Genomic DNA, 24,645 nt, shown 5'->3' with positions numbered 1-24,645 from the left:
CTGTTTGTCCCCTGTTTTGCCTTCCAGTTTATATTTAGCCCGTTCCCTGTGTGTAGCAGGTTTACAGTACACAATGTGTTATTGTCTTGGTGGTGCTGGTGGAGAGGGGTTAGACCACACTGCGCTTCCTCTAGTTGAAGTTGCCAGACTTTATCTGTCAGTGAGGATTTTCACAGGAAGTGTTGTCTCACCTAGTTTGACTCCCTCATCCACTAAAAGTGTGCACCGACCAATCAGCAGCAGCTACTAAAACAGAGACAGGTGGTGTGGTTGGCAGAGACACCTTTGCCAAAACTTAGTTCAGGATCGCTTGAGTGGTATTCCATAAGCTGTATATAAAAGATAGATGATCTCACCTATTGGTTTGTGAACTCCAATTGTGAGGCCTTAATTTTAGCATTATGGCCATTGCCGTGTTGGCGCAGGATCAGCTAGTGCCAGTAAGCTCGGTTACCAAGTCCGTGTCGTTTCCTCGAATAGACAGAGATAAATGTGAAATAATACTAGAATTTCATTCATTAAAACTGGAACTTCGGCTTCTTGGACATGAGCTGAAATAATATTTGTCACCGCAAACCCAGTCGTGAAGTCCAGTTCAGTGAGTTGAATTAGCTGATAGCTACCAATTAAAGGGAACTGTAATTTTGTTTTGGGGTTTTTTGGCACTTTTATGTTGGCTTCGTTTTTCAACCCTAAGGGTTGCCGCTTGGTTTGAACGAGCTAATTAGCTCACTATGCACAACTTCAGCCGAGGCTAAAAGCTTCCAGGTATCAAATTAAAAAAAACATTGAACAAGATAAATTTTGCATTCTTGATGGCTCCACCAACGAGTTAAAGGAAACCATTTCTACATCGGGGTGGATGTGATTGGGGGTAGCTGATTCCACTGTTACCTGTGGAATAATGAGCCCTTATCTGCTTTTGATATATCTGTTTGTCTTTTGTTGTTCACAGGCATCCTTCACAAAGGCAGCGGGGAAAACATCTTTGTGACAGAGCAGCCTCCAGTAATCACGAGCATCATGGGGAACGGCCGCAGGCGCAGCATCTCGTGCCCCAGCTGTAATGGCCTCGCGGACGGCAACAAGCTGCTGGCTCCGGTTGCTTTGGCAATGGGCATCGATGGCAGCCTGTATGTCGGGGACCTCAATTTTGTGCGCCGGGTCTACCCATCTATGAACACAACTGGCATCCTGGAACTGAGGTAAACCTCCAGATCTATGGGACAGTAAATTACGAATTAATAGAATAGTAATCAATAGGAAAGCAGTTGTGAATTTAGAGGTTTCTCTATGTTGCAGATATATTGAGGTAAGTCACCAGGAAAAGGAAAAATTGTGGATAAAGACTGGATGTTTTCAGTGCTTACAAGATGTTAGATGAAAGAAGTGAGGTGAGAGACTTGGACTGGCAAGAAATATAGACTGTGCTAGATAACATTTCCCCAGGGTGTTTTTACACATCTTTAAATGTTGCTCTTCACACCACTGCCAGCTTTGTGTTGCTCTCTGTAGGTTGCTCTGTGCAGACTGTGTGAATTAACATTTGTTTTGCTGTGCTTCTGTCTCCCTTTCTTTTCTTAAAGGAACAAAGATTTCAGACACAGGTAAGAGGCTCAAGATGAGAAATTAACAACATGCCAGCAAAGGAAAAAATAAATGCAAAAGCGCTTCAAAGTATCATTTACAATGTAAATCCAGGCTGATTTTATAATTATACCTGTTTTGTTTTTTTGTCTTTTTTTGCTTCAGTAATAACCCAACCCATAAATACTTTATGGCTGTGGATCCGGTATCTGGGGCGCTGTTTATCTCAGACACAAACTCGCGACGGATTTACCGCGTGCGGTCATTAACCGGTGGTCGTCTGCTGTCGGATAATGCTGAGGTCGTGGCGGGGACCGGGGAGCAGTGCCTGCCCTTCGATGAGCGCTGTGGCGATGGTGGAAAAGCCACTGAAGCTACACTTATGAGCCCCAAAGGTGAGCCACTTAGGGGGAATTTCACGTCACAGTTAACTTCATATTGTTCAAATTGCATTTTCTTGTATTACAGTATAAAATGTGGATACAGACTCTTAAGACATCCTTCGAAATGAGTTTTGTTGAGGAGACTTTGTGATCCACAGTTCAGTTCACAAGACGTGTAATTTAAGGGTGCTTACATTTTCACTGATGAGGTTTTTTTTTCATAATGCGCCCATCTTATGACTCAACTAAAGCAGGACAGAGACAGAAGGAGGTTATAAACCAGGTTAATGTTAAACTTATAATGGGATTATTTTTGTGGATCATTGGATCTCAGAACACTGTGACACCAAACTGTCAAGGATGTCACACTGTCACATTTCTTGTCATGTGTGTACATGTAGCACCACAGATGTTAGAATATATACACTGTGTGCATGCAAGAGTGCATGCATGTGTGTGTGTATGCACGGTTCATGAGATAAGATGGGACGATCGGGGAAGACAATGAACTGCTGATTCTCTCTTACCCGTCACGCAGTCAGAAAGCGTCAGTTCCTCCCTTTTCCTGTTTCTTCTCTTCCTCCAGCTCTTCCGCTCTTTTTCCTATTTATCTCCGTATCATTTACTCTGTGCACCCTTCGCTGTATCCTCCATCTGTTGTTTACTATCCCAGTGCATCTAGAAGTTATTTCTGGGCACACTTTACTTGAACAGTCACACCTCTCTGAGCGTCTGCTGTCTGATAGACTGACGGGGTGACACCAACCCAGTGATAAAGGATAAAACGGAGAGAGGTATAAACAAGTCGAAAGTTGGGTGTCAAAAAACAAAAAACAAAAAAGAGATCAAGAGGAAACCAAGGAAGGAAGAGAAGCGCAAGAGATCACTCGCCATTCTAGATGATCTGCGTGCCGTCTGCGGTTGCCCTCTAAGGGGAGTTCAGCTCGGCATCCCAATGACTCATCCCAAAACTAACATTTCTCAACAGTTCAATGCCCGTTCCATCTCTGTGTTCCCTCTCATTCGATGAAGCATTGAGCAATTGAGCGGCCCGGGCTGCTATTCATTTTCAGCGGCTGAAAGAGTGAAGTTTAATTGACTTAAAATGTCTATGGGTATGGCCCCGCAGTGTTTGAGTTATGAGTCGTCATTCACGGTGTTCATCTCCCCCCGCTGACAGGTATCGCAGTGGATAAAAACGGGCTGATGTATTTCGTGGACGCCACCATGATCCGCAAGGTGGACCAGAATGGCATCATCTCTACTCTGCTGGGGGCTAACGACCTGACCGCCGTGCGGCCTCTGAGCTGTGACACCAGCATGGACGTCAGCCAGGTGGGGAAAAAGAGACAAAAGCCGACGGTGTGATTGATGATGATCTAAGAGCTCCCTTAGTGCTGAGCTATGATGACTCTGTGGAGTAGAGCCAGCCGGGAGGTCAGGGAGAAACTGATTTAGGGAGGGATTAAAGAGTCAATGGATAAATGAATGGATCAGAAGAAAGTGAACACTGCTGCAGTCACTTAAATGAATAAGAGACTTGTCTGAACCTTGGCACCCTTTCGGCATAGATACCGTCTCACAGATCGTATAACTTCTGTTTCTGCCCATCAGGTGCGTCTTGAGTGGCCCACAGACTTAGCCGTGAACCCCATGGACAACTCTCTGTACGTCCTGGAAAACAACGTCATTTTACGCATCACTGAGAACCACCAGGTCTGTACATACAGGGCTGCAAACCCATTAGAGTGCACACTCACCATAGGCTTTGACAAGACTTCGTCCCAATTAGCCTTCCTAAAGCCAATTTAGAAGTAAAAAGTTCAAATTCTAAGTTTTGCAGGAAAATTACTGATTAATTAGTTCTAGGAAGATACTACTTACTACTTTGGAATCTTATGTTGGCATCCTACTTTTTTGGATCATCAATACTTTCTGCATTGTTTCCTAAAGGTGAGCATTATAGCGGGTCGGCCTATGCACTGCCAAGTGCCGGGCATTGACTACAGCCTCAGTAAGCTGGCTATACACGCCGCCCTGGAGAGTGCCACAGCCATCGCCTTGTCCCACACCGGCATCCTGTACATCGCTGAAACAGATGAGAAAAAGATTAACCGAGTGAGACAGGTATGCGGTTGTCTGGTTGTTTCTTTGTTCAAAGTGTGGGTGTTTTTTTTTTTTTTTTATTTGTTCATTTATTTATTTTTAGGTGAGCACTAATGGAGAAATCTCTCTCCTGGCCGGTGCTGCCTCTGACTGCGACTGCAAGAACGACGTCAACTGCAACTGCTTCTATGGTGACGAGGGCTACGCCCCCGACGCTGGCTTGAACTCCCCAACTTCCCTGGCCGTGTCCCCCGACGGGACTCTTTTTATTGCAGACCTCAACAACATACGCATCCGAGCCGTGCGAGCGAACCGGCCCGGCCCTGCCCTCTCGAGCGTCGGGTACGTGGGATCGGCGCAGTACGAAGTCGCGTCTCCGAGGGAGCAGGAGCTGTACGTCTTCAACGGGGAGGGGCTTCACATCCAGACAGTCAGCCTCGTGACTGGGGAGCCGCTTTTCAACTTCACCTACAGCCCCGATGGCGAGCTGGCCATGCTGGTGGATAACTGCAACAATACTGTGAAAGTGAGGCGGGATGGGCTGGGCCAAGGAGGAGGAGCCGGCCTGCTCAGACTGGTGCTGCTGCCTGAGAATCAAGTGGTGACCCTTGCACTGGACCCCAGTGGGGGGCTGCGTAGTGTGTCAGCCTTGGGCCAAGAAGTGGCTCTGATGAGCTACAGCGGCAACACGGGCCTCCTGGCAACCAAAGCTGACGAGACTGGATGGACCACATTTTACCAGTAAGTGTGTGACACTGTGTGCATTGTCGTCTTTGAGTGCTGTCGGGTTCATTTCCATCAATTCCCGTCCTCTGATTCCTGCTTTCTCCTTGAGTTTCACAAAGTGCTCTGCTGCCCCCAAGTGTTAGCTTTTATATCTACAACCAAACACCCCCACCCCCTTGCCAAACTGTTTTTTGTGACTGTTGGGTGTGCGCTCGATTTTCAACACACAGGTGGCACAAGTATGAACAAGTCTGCAATCTCCCATTTCGCAGGTATGACAGCGAGGGTCGACTGACCAACGTGACGTACCCGACGGGCATGGTGACAAGTCTGCACCGAGAGATCGAGCGCTCCATCAACATCGACATTGAGAGCTCGAGCAGAGACGACGATGTCACCGTCATCACCAACCTGTCCTCGGTTGAAGCCTCATACACCGTGGTACAAGGTAGGGGACACGCTTAGCACATACCTGGACACACGGAGGAAAAATGATCCGGCATTGAATTTTTAAATACTTGTGAAATGATGTGGCACAAAGACAGGCTAATCCTGGGTTCAACTTATCAACATGGAACAGTGCAAATCAAGCAACTATCGTTCATTAGTCATTCTGAGTAGACTTTTAAGTAATCCTGATAACGGTGAAGCAGATCTGTTTATGTGGTATCATCGCCCTAATGAGATTCATGCAGGCTCTAGCACTGCTTTGTCTTAGCATTCAAAAAAACACAGCCGCCCTCTGATGCTGAATGTGCTCAGGCCTGCCGGCTCTAATTGAAAGTCTTATAATTTTCACTCAGTTATGTGCATGCTCCAGGAGATTATTTTCTTTCCCCTTACCCACACCCAGCCCTCTCTCGCTCCCCTCTTAAGGAGTAAAATTACCAATATATAGTTAATCCCAGCTGGGATCATCCTGCTTTTGAATATCATCACAGCAAAATTCATTAACTCGTGTAGAGTGAATCCTCCTCATCCCTCAAGCTCTCTCCTTACACACAGACAGAAACACACGCACACATACTGACAGTTCCCATGATCCCTGAGCTTATTTGGTCTGTTTAGAGAGGTGGGGGGACAAAGACGAAGAAGAAGAAGAATTCTCCCGACCCCCCCACCCCTCCACTGACCGGTGCCGTGTGACGGATGTCTGAATCCAGACCAGACTCGTTACGGTCCAAAAACATTGAGAAAACCTTGCGTCTACATATATGTTTAGTCGTCCACCTTTGTTGTGGTAGAAGAGAAGAGTTGTTCACACGGCTGTAAGTAATTTAAGGTTTCCACTGCACTGTGTGGGTTTGAGCACAGCTCTCTGCTGACATACTCACTTAACCGTCTCCCTCACTTTCGGCTCTTTCTCGCTCTCTTCATTAACTCCAGCACAGTGAATTCTCCTTGGCCCTCCAGCTCTCATTTCACCCTCTCTCTCTCTCTCACGCACGCTCGCTATCCCTCTACCTCACTTCTGTTTTATTACGAGGTTGTTCAGACAGAGAGAGCGGAGAAGATTTATCTAAAGGCTGTTGCTGCCAAGTCAATGGAAAAAGCTTCACTTGTCTGTTTGAGGCATTGTTAAAATGTGCCTGGAGCTTTATTACAAATTGGCCTTATGGATTACTGTCATTTATGGCAGGACTTCAAAGAGACAACCATCCAATCCCCTACCCTCTCACCTTTTGTAAGTGAAATAAAGAAAGCTCCCAACTCTGCATCTTCTCGATATTTCTGAGCTGAAAACAATTTAATCTCGCTTTTAATCACTTCAATGTGGTCGGGGGTGGGGAGGAGAGCTTGCTTTCAGACATCAGAGGGAAAATTTAGCCTCTGCATTAATCACGGGCTTATCTGTCTCTATTCTTGTTGAAGTCGATAAATTGGAGAGATGTTGATTGTGGAGCGATGTCTCTTTAGCCTGAGGATTTTTCTATTTAGAATAGCGTGCAGTTTGTGGGAAGGAGTCAGAAATCAGGTCCGCAAACGTTTAATGGACACGATCTGATTCCGACTGACGTAAGCCTCTGTGACTCGGATTTCCCATCGCCATCAGATGCTAAAGTGCCCGTTCTGTCGGATCACTTCTGATTGGTCCATCGGGTCTAAGCTTGGATTTTGTGCGGTAAAAAAACAGAGTAAATACGTGAATCTGTCAACACAGGCTGCAGTTTGCCTGACAGAATCAGCTCATCCAAACAGTAGAAAGCTTATGTAACATTTCCCAGACCACAGTGAAAATGCAGTACGGTTGAAAAGCAGTGCAAAGATAAAATGATACAACTTGTCTGATGGAACCTACAGTGTTTTTTTATCTTTTCACCTTCTTTTACTGTACGTATAGTAATTTTCAGAGTGAATGATCCTATGTATCCTTGCCTGAAAGGTCATAAAACGTAATGTATTCTCCTCACCAGTGTTCATATCCTATCTATTGCCAATATCCTCTGCATGAAACTAGTACCTTCACATTGCTATTCTGATTTCATAGATTATAATTTTTTTACCGACTGTCTGACCTGAATCGAATACTTTGAGGTTTCGATTTGCTAAGATTTAGGTACTACGCTTCTTCTGAGGTACTGTCATTTGGATCTCAACACAAGAACTTAGGTTGCAGTTGAATAGTCAGACTTTCTCTTTTTCAAACCACTTTTCATTCACCTCAGTGGAAAACGTCATGAAGCAAAGGAAAGGTGCAGAGGAGAATTTGCAAAGATGTAGGCAAAGAGACTGCACTTACACTAAGCTGTTTGATAATATGAGGAGGCTGTTGACCTGAGTGTGCCAGGTAGAAGCTGAAATTGCCCAAAGATGAAGCACTTTCCACTTTATTAGTTAGATTGGAGTTTATAAGACGAATATCTTTTCCTGTCACAGCGGTGGTGTTGTCTTAAGAGATGTTGCTCCCCCTCCTGTCCACTCGTATTTTCTCTTTCTGTCTCTCTCCGCTGAATCGACTTTAACTCATCCTTTATTGGGGCTTTCAGCATCTCTGGAGCAAAATTAAGTAATGATAATCCTAAAAGTTGGCAGTGTGTGCAGCAGCTCCCAAAACAAGGATATAAGCACACAACACTAAACTAAACAACCTTCCCTTTTACATTATTTTAAAATGGCTAATTAGCTTTATTTATATAGCGCTTTTGTAAACTCATGCTGAAAAATACTTCACATGAGGCAGCAGCAGATTTAAATAAAGTGGAACGTTTCGAGTTGGTTTAACAAATTGTTAAAAGTTTTCAAAGTATTTGTATATCAGCTCCAGATGTGGCATTAGGCTGACAGTTTAGCAGTCTAGTCATCACTTTGTTCTCAAGCATTATCTTCTTTCCTTTCATAGTCCGCTGTAGCCTGTGCTTAAGGAAGTCATAAAGGAAGCACTAAAGCACTTTAGTGTTTACCAGCTCTTATTATGGTCGCCACACCCATATTTCCGGGTCACTTCACTCATTGTGGAAGCTTCCCAAAAGACATTGGCTATTCAGTTGGAACCTGGAAGTCTTGTGTGCCACTCGTCTTGTCTTTGATGCCGTGTCTGCTGGTGTCCCCCTACAGACCAAGTGAGGAACAGCTATCAGCTGTGTAACAACGGGACCCTAAGAGTGATGTACGCCAATGGGATGGGCATCAGTTTCCACACAGAGCCGCACATCCTGGCGGGTTCTGTCAGTCCAACCATCGGCCGAAGGAACATCACTCTGCCTACAGACAATGGTCTCAACTCCATTGAGTGGCGACTGCGCAAGGAGCAGACCAAGGGCAAGATCACCGTGTTTGGGAGGAAGCTGAGGGTAACCAATTTTACTAACCTGTCCACTGCTTTGTTAAAATCCACATGTGCAGTTCACTTAACTTACCTGACAAACGCCTTCCTTTTCTTTAGGCTCATGGCCGCAATCTCCTCTCCATCGATTTCGATCGCAACACCCGTACGGAAAAGATTTACGACGATCACCGCAAGTTCACGCTGCGCATCATGTACGATGCTCAGGGCCGGCCAGCTATGTGGTTGCCCAGCAGCAGCCTGGCCGTAGTCAACGTGTCGTACTCCGCCACCGGACAGCTTGTAGGGTTGCAGAGGGGAAGCATGAGTGAGAGGACGGAATTTGACCCCCAGGGACGCATCCTGTCTCGCTCTTTTGTAGACGGGAAGGTGTGGAGCTACAGCTATCTTGACAAAGTGAGTGCATTTATCTTCAACACTGTCAGCCGCAGAGTCACATCCAGAGGAAGGCATTAGCAAGAAAGTACAGTAATTTGGATTGTAGGACTGAGTGAAATAATACATCATTTTTATGGTTATGAAGGTTCAGATTTGTCAGGGGAGAGAGCAAATTACTCCTGGTGCTATTTCACAGGAGACAAGTCACGCAGTGATAATGCTATTATATTAATCCGTATTTCACCTCCCTGCTCTGCTTCCAGTCCATGGTGCTGCTCCTGCAAAGCCAGAGGCAGTACGTCTTTGAGTTTGACGCCTCGGGTCGAGTCACAGCTGTCACGATGCCCAGTGTCGCTCGCCACACTATGTTCACGCATGTGTCCGTTGGCTATATTCGCAACACCTACAACCCTCCGGAGAGCAACGCCTCCATCATCCACGATTTCAGTGAGGACGGCAGACCTCAGGCCGTACATTACCTGGGCACTGGGCGGCGTGTCCTCTACAAGTACGGCAAGCTAACAAAGCTGTCGGAGATCGTTTACGACAGCACCGCCGTCACTTTTGGGTATGACGAGACAGCCGGCGTGCTAAAGATGGTCAACCTGCAGAGCGGGGGTTTCTCCTGCACCATCCGCTATCGCAAAATGGGCCCGCTTATCGACAAGCAGATCTATCGCTTCAGTGAGGAGGGGATGGTCAACGCGCGGTTCGACTACACCTACCATGACAACAGCTTCCGGATTGCCAGCATGAAGCCGGTCATCAGTGAGACGCCACTGCCTGTTGACCTCTACCGATATGATGAGATCTCTGGAAAGGTGCAGAAGATTTGTTCTGGTTTACTTTCCTGTTTTAGCAACGCCCTTTCCAAGTATTTGTAGCTTACCTTTCTTGCTTTTTCCTCCTTACAGATAGAACACTTTGGAAAGTTTGGGGTCATTTACTACGACATCAATCAAATCATCACCACTGCCGTTATGACACTGAGTAAGCATTTTGACACCCACGGTCGCATCAAGGAGGTCCAGTACGAGATCTTCCGTTCTCTCATGTACTGGATGACGGTCCAGTATGACAGCATGGGACGTGTGGTGAAGAGAGAGCTTAAGATCGGGCCCTACGCCAACACCACACAGTACCGCTACGATTACGATGGAGACGGGCAGCTCAGTGGCGTCAAGGTGAGCAGAGAGGCTGGGATTCTAACCGTGCGGTGTGTCTTCATTAGAGGCTGAAGTATCCATAACTCTGATTTACAAACATCATTGTTTGTTTCCAGGTGAATGATTGGTCTACCTGGCGCTACAGCTACGACCTTAACGGTAACCTCCACCTGCTGAATCCTGGGAACAGTGCCCGGATCTTGCCTCTGCGTTACGACCTCAGAGATCGCATTACGCGCCTGGGAGATGTCCAATATCGCTTGGACGAAGACGGCTTCCTGAGTCAGCGTGGGACGGACGTTTTTGACTATAACTCCAAAGGTCAGCTCCTGCGGGCGTACAACAGAGGTCCAGGAGGCTGGAGCGTTGTATATCACTATGATGGGCTCGGTCGCAGGGTGTCCACAAGGAACAGCCTGGGGCAGCACCTTCAGTTCTTCTATGCTGACCTCAACCATCCAACCAGGGTGACGCACATCTTCAATCACTCCAGCTCTGACATCTCGTCACTCTACTATGACCTCCAGGTGGGCGTGGTTGGTTAATTATAAGATCATCCTATAATGTTTGTGGTACAGACTGATTAATCAGCACAAACACGATCCTGAACTAAAATGGGAATTTGTAACTGTCCTATGATCAGGGTCATCTCTTTGCCATGGAGGTGAGCAGTGGAGAGGAATATTACATAGCTTCTGACAACACCGGCACACCGCTAGCAGTCTTCAGCAGCAATGGACAAATGATCAAACAGGTATCCAGCTGTGAATCACACCTGTTCCACATTTATTCCCTCCACCATCCGCATTGTTGTTTATATTTGAGTGATCTGCTTCTTTTACCCAGGTCCAGTACACCGCCTACGGCGAGGTGTATCTGGACTCTAACCCAGAGTTCCAACTGGTGGTGGGTTTCCACGGCGGCCTGTACGACCCCTTGACGAAGCTGGTCCACTTCACCCAGCGGGACTACGATGTCTTGGCTGGGCGGTGGACCTCACCCGACTACAGCATGTGGCCCAAGATAGGAAAAGATCCCGCTCCCTTTAATCTGTATATGTTCAAGAACAACAACCCACTCAGTGACATGCTGGATGTTAAAAACTACGTCACAGGTAGAGAGTTACAAATATTATGTGGGCCAAATGGTGAAATGTGTTGTATGAATATTTAGCCCTTGTACTCTGTCTCAGATGGTTGGCTGTGTTTCTTCCTGGCATATTAAAAAGCAGGGAAAATAACGCTTCTAGTTTACTTAACAAGCTCATCTTAGCTTATGTCCTGAGACTGTCAGGAATCTCTAGTGTTCAGCAGAACAGATTGTTGTGGACTAGATAGTTTATGCTAGTAACAATGTACTACAGATGGCATGGACGAGATAAGTCACAAAAGCAAACACGCTTTCAGTTTTTTGGTTTTTTGTTATACTAAAACCACTGCTTCATTTGCTACTGTGTTTAACTTTGTCATTCAGCAAAAGTAATTTCCCCTCGTCTGCTTGCTGTAGATGTGAAGAGTTGGCTGGTAATGTTTGGCTTCCAGCTCAGTAACATAATCCCAGGGTTCCCTCGACACTCGCTCTACTTTGTGGAGCCACCGTATGAGCTGCAGGCCACCCAGCACTGTGAGAACGGACAGGTACACCTATTTAAAATATATACCCACTCTCATTATTAAATCAAATATTGACCATTTTCTTTTAAATCTAATATAAATGTGCCCTGTATTTACTCACTGCGGTCAGCTGTGTGTTATTACATTATCATCTCTTTCAAAAAAGTGACAAAGCTTTTCTTTAACTTTTTCTATATAGCTCATAACCGGGGTGCAGCAAGCAGCTGAGCGGCACAACCAGGCCTTCATGGCCCTGGAGGGTCGTCTGCTCAACAAGGAGCGTCGCAGGCGCAAGGACAAGCCTGGCCACTGGTTCGGCACCAGCACCCCCATAATAGGCAGAGGAGTAATGGTGGCGCTGCAGGAGGGGAGAGTGGTGGCTGGCGTGTCGGCGCTGGCCAGCGAAGACAGCCGCAAAGTGGCTCTGGTGCTCAATGGTGCGCAGTACCTCGAAGGCACGCATTACACACAGGATGGAAAGGACTGCCACTACTTTGTGAAGGTAGGCTCTGCTGACAGCGACCTGCTGGCCCTGGGGCTCACAAACGGGCGCAAGTCACTGGAGAGCGGAATCAATGTGACAGTGAGCGGGCGGTCGAGGAGAGGAGTGACCGTGGAGTTTGCAGTTCCATCATTATTACTGAGCGTTCGGTACGGGCTCGCTGCAGACGTGCTGGACGAAGAGAAGGTAAGACTGTTGGAGCTGGCCAGGCAGAGGGCGCTGGCGGGGGCCTGGGCCAAGGAACAGCAGCGAGCTAGGGACGGAAAGGGAGGCAGTCGCCTCTGGACAGAAGGGGAGAGACAGCAGCTCCTAACGACAGGTCGAGTACAGGGCTATGACGGCTACTACGTACTGCCTGTGGAGCAGTATCCAGAACTGGCTGACAGCAGCAACAACATCCAGTTTCTCAGACAGAACGAGATGGGCAGGAGGTAACAGCCCACTGGAAGGGCGGACTCTTCCCACTCTCTCCCACTTTCACATCTCGAGATTTTGTCCCGGTTCCTTTTTTTTTCTCTTACCCTCCCTCCTCTTAAAACCCATGGAGATTTAACCAACAAACGGGGTTATTCACGGAACGCTGCAGGGACTTTTAAAAAAGAATGACTTACCAGACAACACATTGTTAATTTTACTGCCACAGGCAAAAAAATAAAAATACAAATAAAAAATACAGTTTAGTCAGTCAGATTTTTTGTTCTGTTTTTTTTTTTTTCTTTTGAAAAAACTTTGAACAACTGAAAAAGCACTGAAGAACTTTGAGAACTGTTGCTTAATGAGTAAGAAGATTCCCCTTTTTAAAAAAGATAGTGATATTTTTGCCCATATTTTTTGGGTCACACTGAGAGCGTCCATGACAGCTACTGGTAACACGGAGGGTTTGCACTGCGGTGGCTTCTGCGATTGAGGCTTATCTGTCTCTAATCGACGCTAGAGGCAAAAAAAACAAAAAAAAAGGGACCAAAGTGGAGGAGCACTCCAGAGTGCCGCCATTAAAACTGCTCATCAAAAGGAGGACGTCGTGCACAGCGACAGACACGGCAACGCTAAGAGTTGCCCACCACTATGAGTCGTCTCCCTGTCTCAGGCCTCCCATTGTCCACCTCGGACACCCAACCAAGCAACACGCAGGCTAACGGCATCCTTGAAAAATCCACGCTGTTAACAGACTACGAAGTAAACTTTTTAACAAAAACAAAGTCAAAAAAATGTGATGGCTATATTTGTGGACAGTGGTGTCACACGGCATTGTTTATTTTGAAACGGGGAAAAGAATCATACTACTTACATATGTGTCCGACTACACTGAATTTCAGGATGTTGCGTATACTGTAGATGCCGTAGTTTTGTACGTTCCAGTCGCGGTAGAATTGTGAGACTTTCACATAAGGCACTTCTGTACAGAACGATCAAACACACCGATCACAGAGTCCAGACAACATGCTTACGTTAGTATTTATTTGATTTTCTTCTTCTTCTTTTTTTTATTTATTTATTCTTAGTACTATATGACAATCATGAATGAGTCACCAGTTCTATTCAATATGAACATTAAATGGATGAGTTTATTTTCTTTTGTAAGATATGTAAGAAATTGTTCATTTTTGGGGTTTTTTTGTATTCATTTCCGTTTGCTGCCAGGGCAAATAATAGTCACTCTCAAAAAGAATAATTTATGTAATAAAGTGTTTTAAAAAAAACAGTTTATACTTTAAATAAAGTCTTTAAAACTGTGAAATCTGTTTTTTCGAAATATATTTCGATGTACAGTGTATAGACTTACCTTTATGCAGCACAGTAGAATATTGTTCAGATTATCAAGTTTTATATTTCTAAGAGGAAGTGGCTTGTAATGTGCAAAATCTTTAGCTGGTCTTACTACTCTAGAGTTTTGTGGCACTCTAATACTCCATATCTACAATATCGACCCCCCCACCCGACCCCCAGTTTGTTGTTTTTGACTGGGGGTTGTTTTTTTTTTCTTTTTGTTCGGAAGCTGTCCTAGATCCCAACAGCAGTAGCAGTAATGGATCCCTCTCACTGTGAAGAGACTCGTGCTGGATGTCATAATGTACCAAATCAGTATTATCAAAGGATGATTCTTATACATTCGCTGAAAACGAGACTCTTCTGAGAAACCTTATCAATAAAACATAATTGTTTACTTCAGCCGAGTGACGTGTACTTCACTTTCATCCCACTTTTCCGTTTGAAGACTACCGATGTTACTCATACGGAACATCCTCATTATTTTATGACATGCATTCGTATTAGTTGTGTGATGCTGAAATGCATTTCAAAGGTATCTTTGAGCTTGTTGCTGGTACTGGAAAGTTCCAATAATTAAAACGGGCAGCCCGCACCCAGCCCTTTCTTTGTTAACTGTACATAATTTCCTTAGGTTTGTTCGGAAAATAAGAGGTAATTAACAGCAGTGTTTTATAAACACACAGAGAGCTACCATTTCCCTCTCGTCTATGCTCTGGGGGGGGGGGGGGGGGGCTACATTTTTTATATCTGCTGCCTCTTGACACTTACTCGGGCATGTTTACATAAGCTAAAGTAGATGTGACAGCATTTTGAATGAAGGCTTAATTATAAAGGAGGAGCGTGCGGATGATATCGCAGTGCCTTTGATGATGTTTCTTACAAATTTAAAAGCCCCCAAAAAACACAACCTCAGACTCGAACCTGCACTTTCACTCTTAGTCTCCAGCAATACACCTGCCAGGTTTGACAGGTGAAGTTGTGGTCTCCCTCTCTTTTTTTTAGGGGTTTCTCACTGTTGCCAAGGCAATTATCGCAATAAGGCACAGGGCAGGATCTGATATATTGCCAGCTCAGACAACACAGTTTAAAAAATATAACTCTGACATCTTCATGTCCATGCCACCAGCAACTACTCTAGTAAATGTTTCCTATAAACATTAAAAATGTTTGTATTAATGGGTATTAGTAATGTGATTAAAATGTGTAGAATTTACTGTCCATTTACGCTCACTGCTCGCTCTTTTAGGTACAACTTGCCAATACCGGGTTGGACTTCCTTTTGCCTTCAGATTTGCATCAAGTCTCCATGGCACAGACTAAAGAAGGTTCTGGAAATATTCCTCAGAGATGTTGTTCCAAAGTGGCATGACAGCATCACAAAGTCCATAATGTAACTCTCCCATTACCCCACATCCCAAAGGTGCTCTGTTGGCTTGAGATCTGGTGACTGTAGAAGCCGTTTAAATACAGTGACCTCACTGTCATATATTTAAGAAAGTAGTTTGAGGAGATCTGAGCTTTGTGAAAAGATGACAGCAGAAGATGGTTAAAGGGACAAACATGGTAAGCAATTATCCTCAGCTAAGCTGTGGCATTTAAACAGTGCTAACGTGGTACAAGAAAATATCCCCCACACTGTTACACCAACATCAGGCTGAACCATTGATACGAAGCAGGATGAATCCATGTTTTTTTTTATGTTGTTTATGGCAAATTCTGACCCTGTCATCTAAGTGTTGCAGCAAAATCAAGACTCATAAGACCACATGGCATTTTCCCAATCTTCTATTATGAGTTGTAGCCTCAGTTTCCTGTTAATAGCTGACAGGCGTGATGCCTGGTCTGGTCTTCTGCTGGTCTTCTGCTCCATCAACTTCAAGTTTTGGCATAACGTGCATTCAGAGATGCTTTTCTGCATACCTCGGTTGTACAGAGTGAGTTCGTTAGGCAGGCAATAGTAACTCAACTATCAGCTATTAGGGGTCTAGCCATTCTCGTTCAGCCTCTGACATCATCAAGGCTTTTTCCCCCACAGAACTGCTTACTGTATATTTTCTCTTTTCCAGACCATTTTCTGCAAGCCCATGTTCTATGGGAAATCTCAGACTAGCCCACCTGGTACTAACAACAATGCCACATTCAAAGTCACTTAAATCACCTTTCTTCCCACTCTGAGCCTAGTTTGAACTATGTCACGTCAGCCATGTCTTCAAACCTAAATGCTTTAAGTTTCCGTCATGTTATTGTTTGAATGCATATTAGCAGTAATAAGAACATAATAAATTGCCCAGCCAGTGTAGGTTACAGCAGCATAAGCACAAGTTAAACTTATAACTTTAAAAAGCTTTGAATGTCTTTTAATTGAAACAGTTATAAATACTGTGGAGGCTAGCTTAATGAGAAATGTGATACAAACTACGGTTGATTCACATGTGAGCTCTCTGCTGTATCCCACAAATGAAGTGAAATACAGTGAAAACTGTCTAATGCTATGTTTAATGTGTAAAGTGATAGTTTTCATGCTCAAAGCTCACGACTTTTCAGTGATGGCTCATTCTTAGCTCAGCAGGCAGTTTGGGTGGGGAAAGAGTCTCCTTTTGTTACCACCAGTTGCAGTGAACTAGCTTAGCTGGCAACTGTAGTGGAAACATTAAGCAGTAGTGCTTGCAGGTGAGTGTCAGACTTATATTTGATAAAAACAAACAGAGTGGTAGTGTAACTGGGAAAATGTTGCTACAAGGGAATTTTAGCTTCATAGACTGTTTCCACAGTGCCCCCAAGTGGCCAATTAGAGAAAGCTCTTATAGGTGTAAGTAAAATACAGAAACTTACATTACAAATAAGTCTTCTTTATATTCTGAATATATATAGTAATGTTAATTTTGATTCATAAACATGGATAATAAGCAACAGATTGATGTTTCAACTGTGCAGTTTATTTTAGGATTTCTTCTGAAAATGTAAAGATCCTGCATTTCAAGTATTGTGGCAAAAAAGAAAATCACTAGAAGTACAAGTACCCTAAAAGTGTTTATGCTTGAGTAACTATGCATCTTGTAATTTACCTCCTCCACAACTACTGGCTGCCAATTATGTCTCATTTTCTCCTCTGCTCCCCCCCTTCCTTTTATTTGATTGTAAGACATTTGGTGTTAAAAATAGTTGAAAACTCAGTCACCAACAGCCACAAATCTGCACTTTCATCCCTGCCTAAATCGCACACGCACACACACACACACATACCTCATTCACATTGCCCATTAAAAAAAAACAAAAAAACAACCCAAACAGAGCCTTTTATGGTTATGGCAATAAATTATTTTAATCATCTACAGCAAAAAGGCATCGTATGGGTAATTTGGATCAGTCTGTATAGCAATCACAACATCTTGTTTCAGTGAGAAATAAAGCTGAAAAGCTAATATGATAAAAATAATATTGATAGTCTGTGAAGGTTCTCAGTCATCCAGGTCATCGCAGTCAAAGGAGCTTGCAAAGAAAAGCGTCTGGACTTCTTTAAGTTGCTTGAAGACATTTCACCTCTCATCCGAGAAGCTTCTTCAGAAGTCCAGATGCTTTTCTTTGCAAGCTCCTTTGAATATTGATAGTCATTTCTTTGTATATGAAGAAAAACATTGTGGCTGTTAAATGTTGCCATTAATCAAAATAATAAAATAAGAGCATTCCATTTATTGTCTTACCGCCTATGGACAAACGTACATTTGTTAAAATGACTTGTGTGCAAATGAGATGGGAAACATTTCAAGCATCAGCCCTGTCTGCAGCGGGGTTCTCACAGCCTTTGGGTATCATCATACTGGGTAAGAGTCCTTGAAGTTTTGCAGATAGCATAGCTGAAGGGGAGGAGTAAGGAAAGCTTTTATGTGGTTATGAAGACAGGAAGGAGTATATTACAGAGGCAATCATTATAAAGTGCCCAAGTGAATCACGCAGGATGAGCCTGAGATCATAGTATGCTGTATGTTTGGCATCTACCATATTGTGTGTGCAAATCTGTAGCTTGTGTGTTGTTGCACAATTTTAGTAAGGAGCCTGAGATTTTGGTAATGTTTACAAGCTCTGTTAGAAACTGCTACTGTGTAACCGTGGACAGCAACTGTGTAACCGTGGACAGGTCAGTCAGTCAGTGTGGAGGGTTGCACATGAAGGTGGAGGGTTGCACATGAAGGTAGAGCACTGGGATGAAGCTTCCATGTGGGAGCGAGGACTTCATTTATAGAAGTAATTTATAGCTTTACAGACATACAAGACTTCTGGAGGGAACAGAGGGGCGTTTGTGAGGAAGTGCAAGGTTTAAGTCAGATGGGAGAAAGGGCGATGGGCTTCGAGGCACAGAAATAGGGGCAAGAGGGTAATGGGGGTCAATCAGTAGGGGAATGGCGTTATGTCAGCATGTCCCAGAGACAGCAGCAGCACAGAGCTGTCCAGCAGGCTGTCAGGCATGTGTCCGCTGTGTCATCCCTTCTCCTGTCTTCAACCACGTACACTACAGTGAAATAAAGAGTAGAGATGGAAGAAAGAGGTTGGAAAGGGTTTTAAAGAAAAAGAAAGCAATTAGTGATTTCTTTTCTAAAACAACATAAAGTCCAGTGATATAATTCTCAGTGTCAAATCTCCAGCAGGGAGTTCAAGTGTAACCAGGGGTTTATACACTTTTCCTCTAATTACAGTCATCTTAGGAGTTTAATCTTTACAGTAATACCATAGCAGCGCACAGCCATGATCACACAGCATTACACTTGACTAACATCAGCTCGCCTTCGGTGCTTTCCCTTTACTTCACGTGTGTAGCAGTGGCTTTATTTCATCCTTCACCAACATGTGGAAACTTGTCGAGGCAAATGATCATGTTAGCCATACATGAGCTTTAACAGCTGCTCCAGCCTGAATGAGCACATCTCACCTTCTTTGTGTTTCTGATTAATCATTTATGTGGAAGCAAACACTAATCCAGCTTTTAACAGCTTCAGCTGGGAGGCAAGTTACCTAGGTGACATGCCACTGACCCAATAGGCAAGGACAGATGGCTTACCACTTTTCATACTGAACTCTGATAACGATGTGGCAAAGGTTAATAAATGTTTGGCCAATATTTATTTTTAATGCCGCTAATCGACATGGCGTGCAATGAGAATCTCAGTCACAGCACACTTAGCTTTTATTGACCAGATCAGGTTTATCTTAGGCTACAAAAGCAGCAACACCTTAGTGCTCGCTTTCATAAATAGAAGGATTGGCCGTGTTTTCTTCATGCAAGGCTGTTCTCTTTGCATACTCACTTTGAATATTTATTTTTAAAACGTGCCCTTTCTTTCCCAGCTTGTGCTACACTTTATTGGCTGCTCAGTGGGGAGTTCAAGCCGCATTAACACACCTTTCATCTAAAACCCGGCTTGACTTCACACATCTGAAACCTTAGCTGCCTGCTCGGGGATGCTTGAAGTTGTACCACGTTAAGGTTCCTGGTAGAAACACAGGCATTTGTCAAATTGGCAATTAGATTATCAAGTACCACGACTTAACAACACGTTATTTGTTGATGTTGTTAGGGAACAGAATGGTGGCTTTTAAAGCAGCGAAACCCCAATGCTTACATTAATAAAGTGGGACTTTTTCAAGGAAGCCAAGCATGTAAATGAAATCCTGTTTTTTTTCCCCCCCATTCTGCCCGAGTGTGTTGTATACTTTGTTAAACAATGTTGACTTTATTGTGTTAAGCACACACTTAAGGGGGGAAGAAAAAAAAAAAAAAAAAAAAAAAAAGTAGTAACGACTACATGCTAAAGTAGTGACTTCCCGTTGATGAAGCTTATATTCAATAAGATAAGATAAGACTTTATTGATCCCACAACGGGGAAATTTTTGCGTCACCTCAGCTCAGGTACAGATATCAGAAGGAAATACAAAAATACAAATAAGTACAATCAATGGAAAAAAAGTAAGATAATACACTATATACAATGGTAGCATACACAGTATGTGATCATGGATATGGTTGAAACTATGGAAGAACATAAACTATATAGCTATTGTACCACACACACACACACACACACACACACACACACACACACACACACACACACACACACACACACACACACACACACACACCATTATGCATGAAGTGGTGACCGTGGCTGTTCACAGTGTCCAGTGACTTATGACATTGTGATTGAGGAGTTATAGAGTCTAACTGCTATTGGGATGAATGATCTGCGAAAGCGCTCCTTCTTGCAGCGAGGGTGTAATATTCAGTCTAATCTAAAACTAGCTAAGAGAAATTACACACCTGTCCCAAACAGGAACTCGTGTTTCAGGAGCCCACTGAAATGTGTCCACTTCAGTATTTAAATATAGTTCACTTCACTTGTCACAAACATAGACATCAGTTTTTGTTTATGAAGCTTTATTTTTTGTCATATGCCTCAGGAGGATGTGACTGAGCAATACAGCTTTTTCATTCAGTAGAAATTTGTTAATCACAAGGCAGGCCAGTCCTAAAGCATACCACCAGTTTTACTCCAGCTATGACCATAAACTCATCAAGAAAATGTTAAAGGTCTAAGATCAAGTGAGCAATAAGATATTTTGCTTATCTGGCATATTTGCTAGAGCAGCGGAAAGGCCCTTCTCTTGCCATTACAAAGAATATGTGTTTAAGGTACTTATGTAACCATCTTAAAAAGGTACAGCTAACGTTAACAGATCAGCTTCCTAGTGGTACTAACAAGGGGCAACCTCCAGACCTAAAACCAATGCCAGGTGCCAAAATGTGCAGTTCCTTTAGTAGCCAGCTGACAAGGTAGCACTGCATCGTCTCACACAAATATGGTCATTCTTAGCTCCAAAATGTTTTCAAAATGCCTTTCAAAAACCAGTGTGTGAAAACAATGTAGCTACAAACAGCTTTCCTACTGTTTATGAGTTATGCGAGTAGCTAATCCTTGCAGCTGAATGCAGACTTGCAAGACTCCCAGTGTATCTCCATAACATCCAGTCAACAAGTAATTCAGCACAGGACTTAAAATTGTGTAAGGACAGTGACAACTTGTAGTTCTGCTAGTACTGCTGGATTTGGACTCACAAGTGTTGTGTAGCACATTTGGGTCACAGTGCTTACCTGTGTTTTTGGGAGCTTCCCCATACATGGGCCCGGGAGGAGGTCCACCCTGCCAGCCAAACTGAGGCTGTCCAGCATACCCATAAGGAGGTTGTCCTGGTCCAGGATAAGGACCGCCAGGTCCCATTGGTCCGGGAGGGTAGTTCGGGTAAGCTGGGTTAGGTTGCTCCATGTTCACAGGGTATCCCTGCTGAGGATACCCTGGGTAGCCTTGAGGTGGTGGGCCCTGGGCTGGGTAACCAGGAGCAGTCGGGCCATTGCCTGGGTATGGAGGCGGGTTCTCCATGTTTGGCTGTAGGTCAAACGATTGCTTAAAAGGAAAAGAGAAAAAAAAAAAGTTAAAGGTGGTGTGATTATGGCCCTTTTCTTGACTAGAAAGCAGATACACTGAAGCAACACAGAATACCTTTTCAATTCCTCCATATTCCAGTTTCCTACTCAGAAAGTCTAAAGTAATATTTGGCAGTATTTTGCCAAAGTTCTAAAAAAAAGAGAAACTGTTTCTAGTTTGTATACATCACACACTTCACTCACTACTTCTTTAACCTGTTGACTATTCCACACTTTCGGCAAACAGCCATTATCTCCACTCAGCCACAGAGGAAAGACAAGCACAGTACATTACTCTAATGTTTGCAGAGGATATCTTATGATTCAGTGGTCAGTCACAGCACACATCAACCATTCCAGAGGCAAGCATAATTATTTTACTATTCACACAGAAAGATTGGCTTCACAGCGTACAGAGTGAGGCCAGTAGAACACGTGAATAAGAGAGAGGAAGAAAGAACTCTGTAACCACAAGGCCCGTACAAGTTGCATTTTCACACTTATCACATTATATCACACGTTCATGTCTTCTTTTTGTCAGTGTGCGAATCAAACGGGAAAGAAAATGATCCCAAAGCCATTATCAAAGTAAATAAACTATGTCTGAGATCAGCCATTTAAAAGTCATTTCTTTCAAGTGCATTTCCCAACCAGTGGTTTCTGAGAAGGCCAACACCGAAACACTTGCTAGCTTTCACGTAGAAGAGCCACAGAAAAAGAAAAGGCTGATAGTTGGAAAACTGTGGTGGTGCTTACATCACTGGAATCCCTTTTTCACCTTGTATATGTACACTATAAACATCCAAATGGCTTTCATTCCTTCCTGCTCATCTTTTTATCCACATCCAATCTCCCATCTGTAATTTAAAAAAAGGTGCACACACAGAGTACTTCCAAACTGGATGGTGAAAAACATTATTACCACTAATCTACTCAGTAGGATTTAACAGTGTACTTTTCTGTACTTATCACTTATGGAAAATCTCTTATTGGGTTCAAAGTACATAAGTCTTTTTATAAGTGTCATTGCCCAATGGCATTAATAACCATGTTTGATTGTGGCTCTTGGGTAATGTTATACCTGCAGATAAGCTATGAGGTTGGTTTCATACCACTTTCAAAGTGATGTGGGAATGTTAACATTAGCAGCCCATGTGACAATAAGCTTTATCACGGCTTTCACGCATTTCACCACCTGAATATGTTCTTCAAGCTACTAGCAGACGGCACTCCCTCTAAAGATGCCTAGGAGGGACAAAACAATTCCTGATGATTTGTTTAAGTAGTTACAGTAAGCCAGCACACTCACCAGCAAAACAACAACAACACTGGAATAAGCTCACCTGTCCTGCTGGGACAATGAGAGGTGACGCCAAAGTGTCCCCTGTGATGAAGGTCTATTCTGTCCCTCTCTTCCTGTGTAAGATTACGTGTTGAAGGTTGAGAAAGAAGCCAAACAAATGATCGGTAACCTGACACCTATGAGGATGTCTGCATATACTGTCAAAGTTCACCTTGAAGGCCATGGGCTTTTATTATACCTACGTACATTTCTTACTAGACTTTGGTACAGGGTTAAGTTTTAATGAAAAGATTTTAATAGACGTTGATTTCTATGAAGGTTTTCTCAGTGTGTCTTTACTGTGTCCGAGAGTGATAATTTGCATGTGTTTGTTTTTCCCCTCTGATGAAAAGCAAAAATAAATGAGTGAAGTTAGATCACATGTGTTTCCACAACAGTATCATGATGACAATATCACAGACAAACAGGGCACACGGAGTACCTGGACACTGAACACTAAACCTTCCTGAATCCTTTAAATGCCACTGAAAATGCCATTGTTAAATAATGACAAGCAAGAAGTTTCCCTAACAGTTGTGTTATCCTTGTGGCTGAGTTTAACACTAACATCTGGAAAATAAACTGGGTGGTAAAGCAGAACACGTAAGCATTACTATGGAATATTTAAAATATAGCCTCACATACCCAAAAGAAGTGCTAATAATTAGCATTAAGTAGTAAAAGAAAAAAAATCTTTTTGGGCATTTTAATGTTTTTTAGTACATAGGACTTGAACTACTTAAGATATGATGCCAATTTAAAAATTCTGTTCAGAGAAAATACACATATCTACCTAAATACCAGGGCCTAAAAGGACCAGCTATAATAAATAAATAAATAAGGGGGGGGGGGGGGGGGGGGGGGGGGTAAAAGCCCATATTGCCCAAAATGAATGAGCTTACATTAGATTTACATCATGTTTGTACAAGCTGAGCTGTGGCAAAGCAGTTCGGTAGCCTGGCAGCCCCTGTTTACCTTGTCTTTGTCTAGAGACAAGACAAGACTCCGTGTATATTAAGACACCCCATTGGACCCAATTAAGAGCAATCAGAACCATAATTCTGTCATATAAACAGGTGCTTGGAGCAAACTGAGAAAAAAAAAAGCTCTAAACTAAAAAAAGACACGAAAACAAAAAGAAAAAAAGAACAGAAACTATAACCGGAACCTTTGTTGCTCAGCAACGCTGCCTTGAATTAATCTGAGTTAAGCTAAAGCTAGTCTGTTAATATTTGATCCGTTTGTATTTTCAATAAGCGTTTGTTAGTATGACTAGCCCACTTATTATCAGGGTTAGTCAACAGAATTTAGTTTAGCCTATTAAGTGTTTTTTTTTTTTTTTTTAAAGAACTCTATAGCCTTTACATGAGGCAAACAGAAGTCGCACCTGCAGGCCACAACCCAGTCCGACCCATCTCTAATTTCACAGTGACAAGGCTCGTACACACAAATATACACAGTCCGGCCCTGGCTGGGCTTCCTACCTTTGAGTAACCACTATTCCGGTCAGCTGGAGACGGCAGCAAAGTCTGCTTAACCAGAAACGGCGTCAGTCTTCTCTTCTTGTTACTACTTCTTACCGCAATGACCGACCACTGTCCAGAAATTTGGTGCGTATCGCGTTCACTGGGTGTGACGTCATTTAAAGGGTACGATATGCGGGAGGCGTTTCGGTGGGCCACCGAAGGGCGGGATTGGCTGCTGAGCCGGCCCCCGCTCGCCAGCGTCCAATCACAAGCTAGAGCGATGACCAGCCGTTCGCCAGGGGAAAAAACAATGACTTCTGGTCGTTTGAACAGATAACCGATTTAGCG

At 43.7% G+C, this 24,645-nt stretch overlaps 2 protein-coding genes across 8 annotated transcripts in view; one reads left to right on the top strand and one right to left on the bottom strand.

The window, feature by feature from the left end:
* Positions 1 to 14,414, top strand: part of tenm2a (teneurin transmembrane protein 2a) — a 106,241-nt gene extending 91,827 nt beyond the window's left edge. For all 6 annotated transcript variants that reach the window (XM_080287728.1, XM_026188705.2, XM_080287724.1 and 3 more), the window contains 17 exons: positions 956 to 1,205; positions 1,587 to 1,607; positions 1,753 to 1,982; positions 3,151 to 3,305; positions 3,585 to 3,686; positions 3,924 to 4,097; positions 4,180 to 4,817; positions 5,075 to 5,250; positions 8,358 to 8,593; positions 8,686 to 8,982; positions 9,228 to 9,785; positions 9,879 to 10,148; positions 10,247 to 10,657; positions 10,774 to 10,884; positions 10,977 to 11,244; positions 11,637 to 11,767; positions 11,943 to 14,414. In XM_080287728.1, the coding sequence (XP_080143854.1) occupies positions 956 to 1,205; positions 1,587 to 1,607; positions 1,753 to 1,982; positions 3,151 to 3,305; positions 3,585 to 3,686; positions 3,924 to 4,097; positions 4,180 to 4,817; positions 5,075 to 5,250; positions 8,358 to 8,593; positions 8,686 to 8,982; positions 9,228 to 9,785; positions 9,879 to 10,148; positions 10,247 to 10,657; positions 10,774 to 10,884; positions 10,977 to 11,244; positions 11,637 to 11,767; positions 11,943 to 12,680 (4,766 nt within the window). In that variant the 3' untranslated portion in view covers positions 12,681 to 14,414. The remainder of the gene's footprint in view (positions 1 to 955; positions 1,206 to 1,586; positions 1,608 to 1,752; positions 1,983 to 3,150; positions 3,306 to 3,584; positions 3,687 to 3,923; positions 4,098 to 4,179; positions 4,818 to 5,074; positions 5,251 to 8,357; positions 8,594 to 8,685; positions 8,983 to 9,227; positions 9,786 to 9,878; positions 10,149 to 10,246; positions 10,658 to 10,773; positions 10,885 to 10,976; positions 11,245 to 11,636; positions 11,768 to 11,942) is intronic.
* A 2,896-nt stretch (positions 14,415 to 17,310) lies between these two features.
* On the bottom strand, positions 17,311 to 24,622 carry LOC113034209 (cysteine-rich transmembrane module-containing protein 1-like). 2 transcript variants are annotated; one of them, XM_026188612.2, is made up of 4 exons: positions 24,316 to 24,500; positions 22,833 to 22,905; positions 21,160 to 21,469; positions 17,311 to 18,522 (listed from the first exon to the last, which is right to left on the bottom strand). In XM_026188612.2, the coding sequence occupies exons 3-4, from the start codon at positions 21,443 to 21,445 to the stop codon at positions 18,419 to 18,421; spliced, it is 390 nt and encodes a 129-aa protein (XP_026044397.1). In that variant the 5' UTR covers positions 21,446 to 21,469; positions 22,833 to 22,905; positions 24,316 to 24,500; the 3' UTR covers positions 17,311 to 18,418. The 2 variants fall into 2 exon arrangements, with proteins under 2 accessions (XP_026044397.1, XP_026044388.1); XM_026188603.2 differs by lacking the exon at positions 22,833 to 22,905 and having other exon boundaries at positions 24,316 to 24,622.
* Between the last annotated feature and the right edge of the window lie 23 nt (positions 24,623 to 24,645).

This window comes from Astatotilapia calliptera, chromosome 2 (assembly GCF_964374335.1).
Source record: "Astatotilapia calliptera chromosome 2, fAstCal68.1, whole genome shotgun sequence".
Taxonomy (NCBI): domain Eukaryota; kingdom Metazoa; phylum Chordata; class Actinopteri; order Cichliformes; family Cichlidae; genus Astatotilapia; species Astatotilapia calliptera.
The sequence above is the reverse complement of the archived record's forward strand: the minus strand, read 5'-3'. Positions and strand labels throughout refer to the sequence as shown.